Consider the following 11,687-nt stretch of genomic DNA (forward strand, 5'->3'; position numbering starts at 1 on the left):
TAATTTTTTCAATATATTTTCTAAATCTTAAAGCCAAAGTGAAATTAAATGTTGTCGTTTTTTATTAAGTCAATAAATCACATTGCGTGTATACGGCTATGTTCCAGACACAGTGGATCTTGAATATAGTTGTTTTCCAGATTCTGTCCGTGAGCCAAATGCAGTTTGTGATGGGCGAAGCAATTAAGACGTGAATGCCTGAATTGCAATCAAATCTTCAAAATAAATTCTTAGTAAACCAGCAAACGTTATTATGTTAACTCTGCTATTTGGCAGCAGGACGCAGGCACCAGCTGAGTCGTTTCAAGCTCTTTGCCTCTGCACACGGTACTGTAGACTACTACCACGTGTATAACAACTGTTATTTGTCCAGTTACATGTGTTTACCATGTACTACACTGGTTCTAAAACATGAGTTACTAAATAAATACATCAAGCTACAATCATAAGTGTTTCTGTTCCTAGTCCAAGCTCATGTCTTCATCGTCATCTTTCTTCTCTTTGGAGTCTCCCTCCTGGTCCGACTTCTCCGTCTCCATGGCTTTGGCGAAAGCCTCCACGTCTGCCAAATTCCAAAATAATTGTTTTAGCGTAACCTAGATAAAAGACGCAATCTGTTCCTAGTGGTGAGGAAAGGTCTAAGAGTAAACATTGGATTTCAATGATGATGAATAACGTCTTTCATGTAATTATATTTTTTTAATAAAGTTATCAAAAACAAATCTCTTGTTATTCTATTCTATTCTATTCTTATTCATCCCCATACCTCTAAACTCTCAGGACATTTCTGTTGGCGAGAAACTAAACACTGTCACAAAGATCCCCTTTCTGTATTGTGTGTGTGTGTGTGTGTGTGTGGGGGGGGGGGGGGTGGGGGGGGCACACCACACACCACACACCACTGACCTCCTTTGTTAGCGGCATCCACAGCGTCTGCAGGCAAACCAAACTGGTTCAGCAGAGGCCCCAGTTGCCCTGACGCCAGGGCGCTGCTGAACATGCTCATGGCCTGCAGAGTCACCAGATAAGAAACAAGATATTATCATCAGAGAGAGAGATGGTTTCAGTCCTTTCCTTTATCCATGAAATAGATAATGACCAACTTTGATTTAATCATGGTCTGTACAAATGGAATCCAGGTGACGGGTGTGTTTTTTTTTTTTTATTGTTTTATTAGACCTGCTGGAACTGTGGCGAGCTGATGGTGTTGTGCAGCTCCTCTGTGCTCTGAGGCAGAGATTCCCCGGAGGGAAGGTAGGGCATCAGCCGCTGCTGCACCTCGGCGTTGGCCAGGATGGGAGCCATGATCTCAGGTGTCAGGACGCTGGCGAGGTCCACTGCAGACAACAAGCATTGCAGATGCTCGGGTCACCGCAAAGACACCGGCTGCTCTGGGCTCACCCCAATTCTGTTTGATGTTTCGTCAACGGAGAGCATCAAACAGCCCACAGACGATCCTTCTGCCTGGAAGCAACACAGTTGTTTCCACAGGACTGGAGGTTGTTACAGTTATAGTCGTTTAGTCGCTGGGAAAGAAAGAACTTGGAAATTTTGTTTTGTTCTTTATCTCCTCCCAAACACCAAGAGACATTGGGACTAACTGCACCATGAACACACTGTACGTTCAGATATGTCTGTACCTCAGTGATGTTTAGAATCGCTTAAGACGTCTGCCATTTTCAGAGACTCGGAGCTCACCTCCCTGTCCGCTACCGGGCACGTTCATGGTCGCTAGGATGCTCTGCAGGTCGCTCAGCTGGATGGGCTGCGTGGGACTGGACGTCCCCGCTCCCAGAGACGGGGTGGCGGGGGTGGAGTTGGTGGTGGTGGTGGCGGCGGGGGAGACCGCGGAGATGGCCGACGGGGTGATGGGTGTCGTCGGCACTTGGGAGGAACCCAGCCGCGTGGCGGCGGAGGCGGAGGTCGGGGTGACTGCCGTGGAAGGACTGCAAAGGAGAGAAAGGGACCGGGATGTCGATATCTGACGAGAATTAGAAGAGCGGGCGAGCGCAAGTAACAGGGTGGAGTCCGTGGAGATACCTCGTGGAGGAGTTGCTGGCTGCAGGAGCGCTGCTGCCCAGCAGGCTGGCCAGCCCGGGCCCAGCCAGCGCACCGAGCCCTCCTGCGGGAAGTCAGGAGCATGATGGTTACTGCCACACTAGTTGGCTCCCATTCTAAGCAGAAACTGATGGACATCTTACCAGCGCCCAATTCATACTGTTATATGTATTTGTCAGATGAATATGTTGGTAAGTAACATTGATATCAATCTGCACCTACCAAGACCCCCCAGTCCAGTCGGTCCGATGAGCTGCATGAGCTGGTTGTGGCTCATGTTGCCCAGGAGGCTCTGCAGTCCACCCTCCCCTTTGGATGAACACGGATCGCATGTGATCATTTCCATCACACACAGAACAAGGACGGAATCATGCTGCTCTAATGGTTTTCTCTTCCTGAATTTGCGAATTTTACAACCAAGTAAAGAGAGGCGATCGCACCCCGTTTTGCATTTACCTCCCAAGGCGGACAGATCGTGGCCCCCACTGCCTCCGCTGCCAAGCGTTCCTGGCATCGGGGGGTTGTTGAGGTACTCATTCACCTTGCGACAGTATTCCTCATCCTTATCACTCTTGGGCTCCTGAGATTAGGAAAATATCCAGCCGAGTCAGGTCTTTGTCCCAATATTGCTACTTGAATTATTATAATTATTTTTTTTATATTTATAAATCATAAATATAAAACTTTTTTTTTTTTGCTGACTAGTAGGTCATTCATCTACAGACCTGGATCCAGAAGAACAGTCTTTTGGAACCGGCTTTGAACTTCAACACATACACTCGTCCAGTGCTGCACTGGTTCACTCGCTTGAATTCACAGTCGTCAGGGAAGATGATCAGGTCCTAAATACAGACATAAGACATGAGAAAATAAATAGTGATGAAAGTAAAAAAGAGATAAGACCACATAAGCCCATGAGCAAAACACTTATTTCAACCCACATCATCCACATTTCCAGTTGTCCGGTCTTTCCAGCAAAAGTGGATGAGGGAGTCGTCGGTCTGCTGGATGTAGACCTGACCCTTTCTCTTGTCGGGGGTGACCGTACTGCCCTTCATGGTCATCTTCCCCGCCCGAAACTCCACCAGGTATTTGCTGGCGGAGCCACGCGATCCAGACACCAGACTGGGAAACAGGGCTCCTGAGGCCATGATGATCACTGATAATCTGGACGTACAGAGGAGAAAAGGACGCATTAAGGCGCAGTATGAAGCCACGCCCCCAATACATTTGGAAGTAATGCAACAAGGCAGTGCCCCCCCCAGCAGCATACTGAAGGTTGGAACAGAGTTGGGCCACGCCTACACCACCATAACAAAATAGTAACACAAGGCCGTGGCCCCAACAGCACTGTGCAAGGTATAAAGGTCAAAATTAGGCCACGCCCCATTACACTGTGAAGGACTCAAACAAGGCCACGCCCCCATTATCAAATTGAAGTTTGGACAGGAACATAATTAGGCCACGCCCAATAGTGAGCAACTGGCTCGGGGAATTATATAATAGTTAATTATAATTAGTATCAAATATAATTCATATAATAAAATAAATATTATCACGGGCCGCCTGTTGAGTAACTAGGGTCTATACATCAACTCCTAACACATGAATTTACCCCGGCGATCAATAGTAAAATTGTAACATTTTGGCTAGGAGGTAATCAGTCTTTTCTATGGCTTTTTTAAAATCTGCGACCTGGTTGGCACATACATTATATTCCAATAGAGTACGATGGAAAACCATATTGAATTGGAATGTCACGCACGTATTTACATTCACATGCATCATTATCAATATGGACATATAATGAATCTCGTCCGATGTCTGTATGTAATCTTTCTTGGAAGAAAAAAAAAAAGAATCTAGGGTTGCATCATTCTGGGTACTTACGTGTTTCTACTGCATGTATTCAAACGCAGATGGAAATAACCGTCCTGTTTATTGAGCGTTGACCTAAAATATGTGAAGAAGAATGTTCTACTTACATGTGAAATATTACCAAGCTGCAGGGGCCGTCAAACGCTGTCAACTGAGGGGATTCCGATTGGCTGGCCGTCCCGGCCACTGCTCTGTGATTGGCTTGCTGTCTCAACTGCTGCTCTGTGATTGGGCAGAGAGTGTGCCACTTCCTGGCCATTTAAACCGCATGCGCGTTCGGTAGAGAGGACAGTTAAAAGGCTCGCTCAGTTTTGTCATATTCTAAATGCACTTTCTTTAATTTTTTTTTGTTTCACATTAGTGGGTTATCTTATTAATCTATTAGGTTATAGATGGAATACAACACATTATCCTCTCATAGTACCATGGGAAACATAAATATCATTTATGGACTCAAAGAAATACACATATCGACAAAGTATTTAGCATAATAAAAATAAATCAAATCATAGCAATAAAAAAAAAAACAGTGATTTTGAATGGTTCATAATTTATTTCTTAAATAAGCTTGTGTTTGCATATGGCCTATAGAATACAATTGTGTCAGGTTTGCCTTCGGTACTATGTTGTGAAGCCATGGATGGTGCATTGCGAAGGCATTGGAAGGACTGACGGGGACAAAAACACAGAATCGCACATTGTAAACATATCCAAATGGATGTCAGACAGTGAAGTCACACAGAGCCAAGGGCCCGACGCCACCAAGCTGTTACCATCAACATATTGAATAGTGCATTGAATTAATTGGACGAATAAATGTTGGGAACAAAGGGGTATCATAAATCACTATACAGAATGTGCATAGGACTATGGACACACTTATGTGCAGTTTTATGCTAAATTAGTGCTTGGAAACAAAGCAAACAGTACACCCTCCACTACACATCTCCATGTACGATATTCTAAGTACCTAATTAACATTAAATTAAACAGATGCTACTATTGTACTTTAGAGACATTGGATACTAGCTAAAATAAGGACCAGCACAGTGTTAAATCTTTCACATTTTAAGAGGGAAGACAGAATAGAATTGGCTTTTTGCATAGGTTTCTGGTACTGTATCTAATGGTGTCCTTTGGCAAATTAAGTTTGCGAACAGCTGATTTTTCACTATCTGGGAAGTGGGAAGTGGAAATTGGGTACAACTGAGGGCTCTTTTACAGGTCGTTTGAAGTCGGAATCTGCCTTGGAAAATTTAGCCACAGAAATATCGCAGCCTGCGGGACTGAACCGTCTACATCTAAATACAAATGCCTAAGGTCAAAGTCAAAAGTGTAAATGCAACACAGGAATCTCTTTGAATCCTATTGATATCTGACAATATGCTCTGTATTGTGTCATCCTTTTTCTCAACAATATCTTATAAATACATGTACAGCTAATGGTTCAGTGCAGACCATCTCTGAGGTTTATGGCTTTAGGTTGTGTAACAAATCATTGTGGTGACCATGCATTCAACAAAGCATTGTGCACATCTATGTTACAATTGTCAACAACATAATTATGTACGGACAATATTTCATTGTTCACTGTGCAAGTAAACATTGTAAGCAGCTTTCATTTCTAGTCCTCTAGTCACAGAAAGTCATCACACTGTGACACTTTAGGGATGGTTAAGTGCTAACTAAAATAGATTATCAATATTCATTGCTATTATATAAAAAGAGACTTTTGTAAATAACCCCTGATATTTGTATGTACCTTGACAGAAGTATGTTGCCTACAAGATAAGAGCATGTTGGAGTACCTATCCCAAACTGATTAGAGTGTTTTCTTTTAATAGAAGTCAGGCTTCATATGTCATAGCAGTATAACCCTCAGTCAAGAGATCACATCATCTAATAAATTACAAAAACGCTTGGTAGAATCGATGACATCGGTGACGTGGGCAATATGGAGACCGAATTGTGATGAGGACACATACCAATCATTCAACTTTAGTCAGCATTTAAGTAAATGCTAAAATACTCCCCCATATTACTTTGTCTAACTTTCATGGACTGGAAGCAATTTCTGTCTAATATAAATTGACTTTTTCCACATCATTATTTTCACAGACTCTAATGAAAACAAGTAAAAGTGAACGTTCGCCCATCACAGGAATTTGAATCTTCAGTGATGACAAATAAAATCAATCCCGTCAAGTAGAAGCAGGAGGCTGACGTGAGCATCACCTTCGTCAATAAATGTTGGGACAGTTGGCAAATTTCCTGTCGAAGTATCCACCGGTGTAAAGCCAATCCTCCGCCTCCGTGTGAGGGTTTGTCCCCAGCTGAAACCACCTGCAGGAAAACGAGGAAAACTTGACGCACGTTCGCAATTACTATTGTTTTAAAAAGAAAAGGAAAAAATATTACTGGAAAATATCAAGGACACGTAGCTCAATAGGATTTACTGAAAATATATACATGTACCGCGTTTCTGTTATCCGGTAATTGGCGGTTTTTGACCGGGAAAATCTGTTGGAAGTCAGACACATTTAAATCTCTCCAGTCATAATATCCGGTATTATTTTGTTTTTGATTTGATCAAAAATTTTATTTTAGCGATTGTTCACGAACGGTGGTAATATTTATTTTTAAAATGGCGTTAACTGGCAGAACTTATTTTATTTTGAATATTCAATAAAAATATTATACATCTACATACCTCACTGATATCATTCTCTATATAGCCTGCTTATCAATTGTTTTTAAGCTCAATAAACACGGATAATATTTGTCCAGAATCTCTCCCATTTGCCCGGGAAATTTAAATCTTCCAGAACATGTTGACCGGCTGCAATCGTTTCTAACAGAAACTCTGACATGTACAGTATATCAACAATTAGTCTTTTAGAAAATAAGTTCAAGTAAATAAGCAATTTGCTAATTCTTATAGGGCATGTAAAAACATATTTATATAAATATAGGTTTTAAACAAACAAACCCTGTTGACCACTCCTCCTCGTCTTTAGAGCGTTCCTTGCGTGCAGCCCTCTGCTTTTCCTCCAGTCGCTCCTTCTCCGTGCTCGCTCTGTCTGCAACACAGCAGATCAAGGATAAAAGCATTCAAGTTAACACCCAATCTCATGAATGCCAGAGTGAAAAATGACGTTTTTAGAGCTTCCGTAGATGCGAGCGAGAAAGGCCCATACACTGACACGCAGTGTGTTTGTTCCACCGTATCTAAATCATGCATTTGTGTGTTTACCGATGTCTCCGTTCTCCATGGCTTTGATGTCAGGTCGCAGACGGCAGTCTGTCGGGGCGAGAAGCCTCTCCATGCCGGGCTCCACCTCGTTCAGCGTCATGGCAAAGCTGGTGAAGTTATACATCTACACAAAAAAATAAAATAAAAATTCAGATGAAAGACATTTGCACACCAAGAACAACGTGATAAACGACACCAAATTGTGAATTGCGAACACTGAGGTGAATTTGACACGTTCATTATATCCATTATGTGATCTTTTTCCTTGATGAAATTCCACCTTGCTCAGAAGAAATATATGCTGCCATTTCACTTTTGTTGTATATGCAAGGTTGCAGCGACTGCATATCATTTTGAAAAATGTTATTGACACAATTAAATAAAAAAATAATGAGATGTGAGCACATTTAAATTAACTTTACCCCTCCACCCCTGTGTGTGTGATTACCCGTGCTGAATGAGCAGGCCGCGGCGTTATCCTCCACAGTAAGGCACTTCCTGGTATCACAGTTACAGTCTCTTGGACGTCCGGCATCTCGTCTGCCTCCTCACCTTCAGCACAATGTTCCTGCACAGCCACATGTATAAGAACCCGACTGTCCACACGTGTACAGCGTTATACAACACGTACCGCCTCAACCAAAACTAACATACAAATACAGATGACTCACACGACTGCAGCTGCCACAAACCCAACACTTCTCTCAAGCAACGATGCACGTCATTGCAAGACATTGTTTTAGTGCTGGCAATGATCTAATGGTACACTTTGAACAGAACTGGAACTAGACAACAGCAGTAGTGCACTACAGATACCAAATCAAATACACTTTCGCCTTACCTTCCACTAGTGCCACTGCACGTTACCGTGAAAAAACAGAAGATACCGTTTGAGACATTTCTTTGAAAGGAATTATCAGTGAAATGCAGACAGACAACCCGTCCGCTTGTCATTTGATGCAGAGTCAAAAGCAGAGAGACGCTCCCTCACCTGCTTCTGCTTCCTGGATTCGCCCCCGGCCCTCTTCTCCGCCTTCCTGTTGGCTTCGTAGACCTTGGGGTCCACGCTGTACATGCACTCTGTCCACTTCCCGTAGATCACACGATGCTTCTTCTTACTGCAACAGCAGCAAAATCGTACACTCCGTCAAACAATCCGAGCCCGTAAAGTTCAACGTTTTCATTGCAGCTGCTCCCTCACCTCTTGTCTTGGATATAGCCCTCCACTCTGTGCAGCTCTTTGCCAAACATGCCGCACGGTTTGAAGCTCAACAAGCACTTGTCTCCCGTGCTGACAGATAGGACACAAAGTAAGCGACCGATCAAACAAACCAAAACAACTGATACTGTCACAAAAATGTCTATTGTGCTGCCTGCCGTCATACCTGTGGTTGACTATTTCTACAGTTCCGTATTGCTCGATCCAGAGTTTGCCCAAAATGATGTTATGCACACAGCACATGGGGTTTGTCCAGGTGTATGCCTCCTTATGTCTGGAACAAATTCACATTATATTCAAATGTAAGGGTTTGGCTTTATTAAAGTGTTTAGGGGTGCAGCACTACACAATGTGCTTGGTTTAGTATGTTCCCAAGGTCTGTGGTGAAAGTTTGGTTTGTAGGGCATACCAAATTGACAATACTGTTCCCAATGTTTTGGTACGAGTACATGTACCATCTTAGGTCATTTTGGGGAAACTGGTGGTTAATTAGTGAAATTGGACTTGGGGTTTTAGACTGTTTCTCAAAGGCAAAAACAAAGTCAAGTCTCCATATCTCAACCGTATATGTCTACACCTAGAGACACTGACATGTCAATCTGATTTGTGAAAATGGTTTGCTCTAGAAACATGCACCATTGAGGACACAGATACTCACTTTAGCAACTCCAGTGTCATGGTGCCTTTGGGCTCAGCCTCTACACTCTTGCCCCAGAACTTCAGTTTGGGGTAAATGGAGCCATGGAACTCAAATTCTTGCTTCAGAGACTGGGCATGGAAGGCACTGATAGGCGGATGGTGGCTGACTTGCTCAGAGATCAATCTGTACCCTTCGTCCTCTCTAAAGGAAATTAATACGTATATGATAGTGACATAAATAATAGTGCTTTAGCAAATCAATCAACAATCAATCAACAATACAGTATATAAAATATAAGTCGAGCAGAAAGTACCTTGTGAGTTCATACGTCTCCCCCAGTAAAGGATTAAACGGTTTTCCAGTTCTTTCCCATTGAGACGCCACAGCCGAAACAGCAAATGCAGCAACCACCTGTGACAGAGAAAAGTGGGATCTGTCGGCACAGAAACTGGATACAGGTGTGGGTCTGCTGAGGACGGGCTCATTTGCAACTTGAACACAACCAAAAACAAACAATGAATTTTGGCAGAAGCCGGATAGGTCCTCGGCCTGTTATCTTTACCTGCATGCGGTCTAAAGAATCCGACAAGCTGCAGGCTTTGTGGATGAGGTTTGTGTGTTCCATGTACTCTGAGATCCTCTGGAGAAAGCTCAGCGGCTCATTAAACACAACTGGCATGGCAATTTTGGATAACTCCTGTTATCCACCAGAAGAAAAATACGAGTCAGAACTAAACAAGACAATGGGATGATATTTTATCAGAGCAACTTATAAAAACTTGGAAGTACACGATGTTGATAGCGTAGTTAAAATTCTATGAGTATTTTTGTCCTTCATTAAACTACAGAAGTAAATCACCTCACAACACGTTACTAACATTAACACTAAAATGTACAATTACAAGGAATTAGAACAAAACGCATGTTTGCTGTAACCCTGAACAAAGTTTCACTGTATGACTCCCTTCTCTGACTCTCCCATGGATTTCATCTCCTATGTAATTTCACAGTCTCTCCAACTATTCATTTTCCCTTTGGCTGTTTCTGCTTTCTTGAGTCAAGAATGCTGCCGTATAGCTGTAAATAGCAACAGAGCTGCGCGTGTTGGTAAAACAAGCCATTGGGACGGGATCTTAATCGATTACATGTTCGTGTGAAAACAGATTTGAAACTTATTTATAAACATTATGGAGGCAGTGAGGAATTGATTTTGGAGCGGGTAGGCCTCACCATGCCGATACATTTCTTCAGTATGCTCCACACACTGAAGTTGTTTCTGGAGATCATTTCAGCCGGTAATATTTTCCTGTTTAAATTAAAGGCCAGAGGAGATACACAAAAACACACAAAAAACAGTTTCAGTTGTTGACAATTTGGTAAACTTTTAATTATTGAAACCACAAACAAGCATGTAAACTATAACATGGCAATATACTGGTCCGTGTAAAACTCTAAATATGACAGGACAAAGGTTGTCAAGTGCTGAACTCAACTAAACAGGAGTTTCTGGTACAAAACTGCACTGGGAGGCCCATGTGAGTGGATGTGTGGACTTGAAACCCTCCAAGCCGCTACATAAAAGTATTTTCACAAGCCACTGCTGTTGTAAAATAAATGTCCCAATGTCCATCACCTGCGCTCCCATACTCCATTTTCGTGTGTCACGCTGCCCGTGAGCGGCTTGTTCTCCACCAGTGCATCCTTAAAACTGACCTCACAGGAGTCATCAGACTCCAGCCCTGAAATACAAATACAAAGCAAGTGGAGACGTTATCACAACCCACACCGTGGTCATTTTAATTCAAGATTCAAGATTTTTATTTGTCACGTGCAATAATATCAGTATGGTGCAGTGAAATAATAAGGGGAAAAAAAATTTTTATTCTGTATATGTATATAAATATGGAGCAAAAACATATGCAAAACCTATATGTATGTATGTGTCTGTGTGTACGTACATGCTTTAGTACAACATGTACGACTATGTTCACCAGAGCGTCAGAACACATTGTTTTTGGGGGGTTTTTTTTGTGAATTTTTGGAAGCGCTCTGGCTGCTCGGAGGTACCAACCCGTCTCTGCGTCGTAGAACTCCTCCTCGCTGTTCATCCTGACCCAGGGTTGTGACTTGGTGTCTGCTACTCAAAAGAAGTCATGTTGTCCCGCCGTCCAGCCTCCCTCCAGCACCACGGCCAACCTGAAACACATGAGCAACGCATCACACCACCGTGGCCACTACAATAGCCTCGGGTGGCTGAGCTCAGCGTAGTGAGTCCCGTGCCATCGAACAAATAATAAACCCAGTCCATCACTCCCCCAAACAACAGTCTCAGCTAGCTAACAGGCTATCCGTTAGCCTTGGTGCTGCATTGAGTCAAAACCCCGTCAGCTGACGATCATAGAACAGACTGACATAGCTATCGTATGCTTTAATCGCTCAAACTAACCGATGCGTGTCGATGAACTCACGATAAACGCGTTAAATGTCAACAAATTGCATTCAGGTGGAAATACCTGTCACTGTGGGCCATACACAACGCTCTAAAAAGATAAACAATCGCCAGTCCGCTGCTACCGCGACTGGGCGGAAGAGGGCGGTAAGGGCACCGTGATTGACAGGTCCGTCAGCCAGTCAAATGG

The 11,687-nt window shown here is 43.0% G+C and overlaps 2 protein-coding genes across 4 annotated transcripts; both read right to left on the bottom strand.

Moving 5' to 3' along the window:
- Positions 1-39: 39 nt before the first annotated feature.
- Positions 40-4,149, bottom strand: LOC307241414 (proteasomal ubiquitin receptor ADRM1-like). 2 transcript variants are annotated; one of them, XM_080015487.1, is made up of 10 exons: positions 4,044-4,149; positions 3,000-3,225; positions 2,784-2,900; positions 2,515-2,638; positions 2,281-2,367; positions 2,041-2,122; positions 1,699-1,946; positions 1,180-1,337; positions 907-1,009; positions 40-562 (listed from the first exon to the last, which is right to left on the bottom strand). In XM_080015487.1, the coding sequence occupies exons 2-10, from the start codon at positions 3,207-3,209 to the stop codon at positions 462-464; spliced, it is 1,230 nt and encodes a 409-aa protein (XP_079871613.1). In that variant the 5' UTR covers positions 3,210-3,225; positions 4,044-4,149; the 3' UTR covers positions 40-461. The 2 variants fall into 2 exon arrangements, with proteins under 2 accessions (XP_079871613.1, XP_079871612.1); XM_080015486.1 differs by having other exon boundaries at positions 3,949-4,044.
- A 1,606-nt stretch (positions 4,150-5,755) lies between these two features.
- On the bottom strand, positions 5,756-11,635 carry LOC307241413 (oxysterol-binding protein-related protein 2-like). Of its 2 annotated transcripts, XM_080015484.1 has the most exons (15): positions 11,562-11,635; positions 11,120-11,244; positions 10,682-10,787; positions 10,279-10,354; positions 9,611-9,745; positions 9,362-9,459; positions 9,067-9,249; positions 8,575-8,682; positions 8,391-8,480; positions 8,181-8,307; positions 7,638-7,757; positions 7,190-7,313; positions 6,926-7,016; positions 6,412-6,456; positions 5,756-6,279 (listed from the first exon to the last, which is right to left on the bottom strand). In XM_080015484.1, exons 2-15 carry the CDS (start codon positions 11,154-11,156, stop codon positions 6,177-6,179), a joined length of 1,443 nt encoding a protein of 480 aa, XP_079871610.1. In that variant the 5' UTR covers positions 11,157-11,244; positions 11,562-11,635; the 3' UTR covers positions 5,756-6,176. The 2 variants fall into 2 exon arrangements, with proteins under 2 accessions (XP_079871610.1, XP_079871611.1); XM_080015485.1 differs by lacking the exon at positions 6,412-6,456.
- Between the last annotated feature and the right edge of the window lie 52 nt (positions 11,636-11,687).

This window comes from Zeus faber, assembly GCF_960531495.2.
Source record: "Zeus faber genome assembly, chromosome: 15".
Lineage (NCBI taxonomy): Eukaryota > Metazoa > Chordata > Actinopteri > Zeiformes > Zeidae > Zeus > Zeus faber.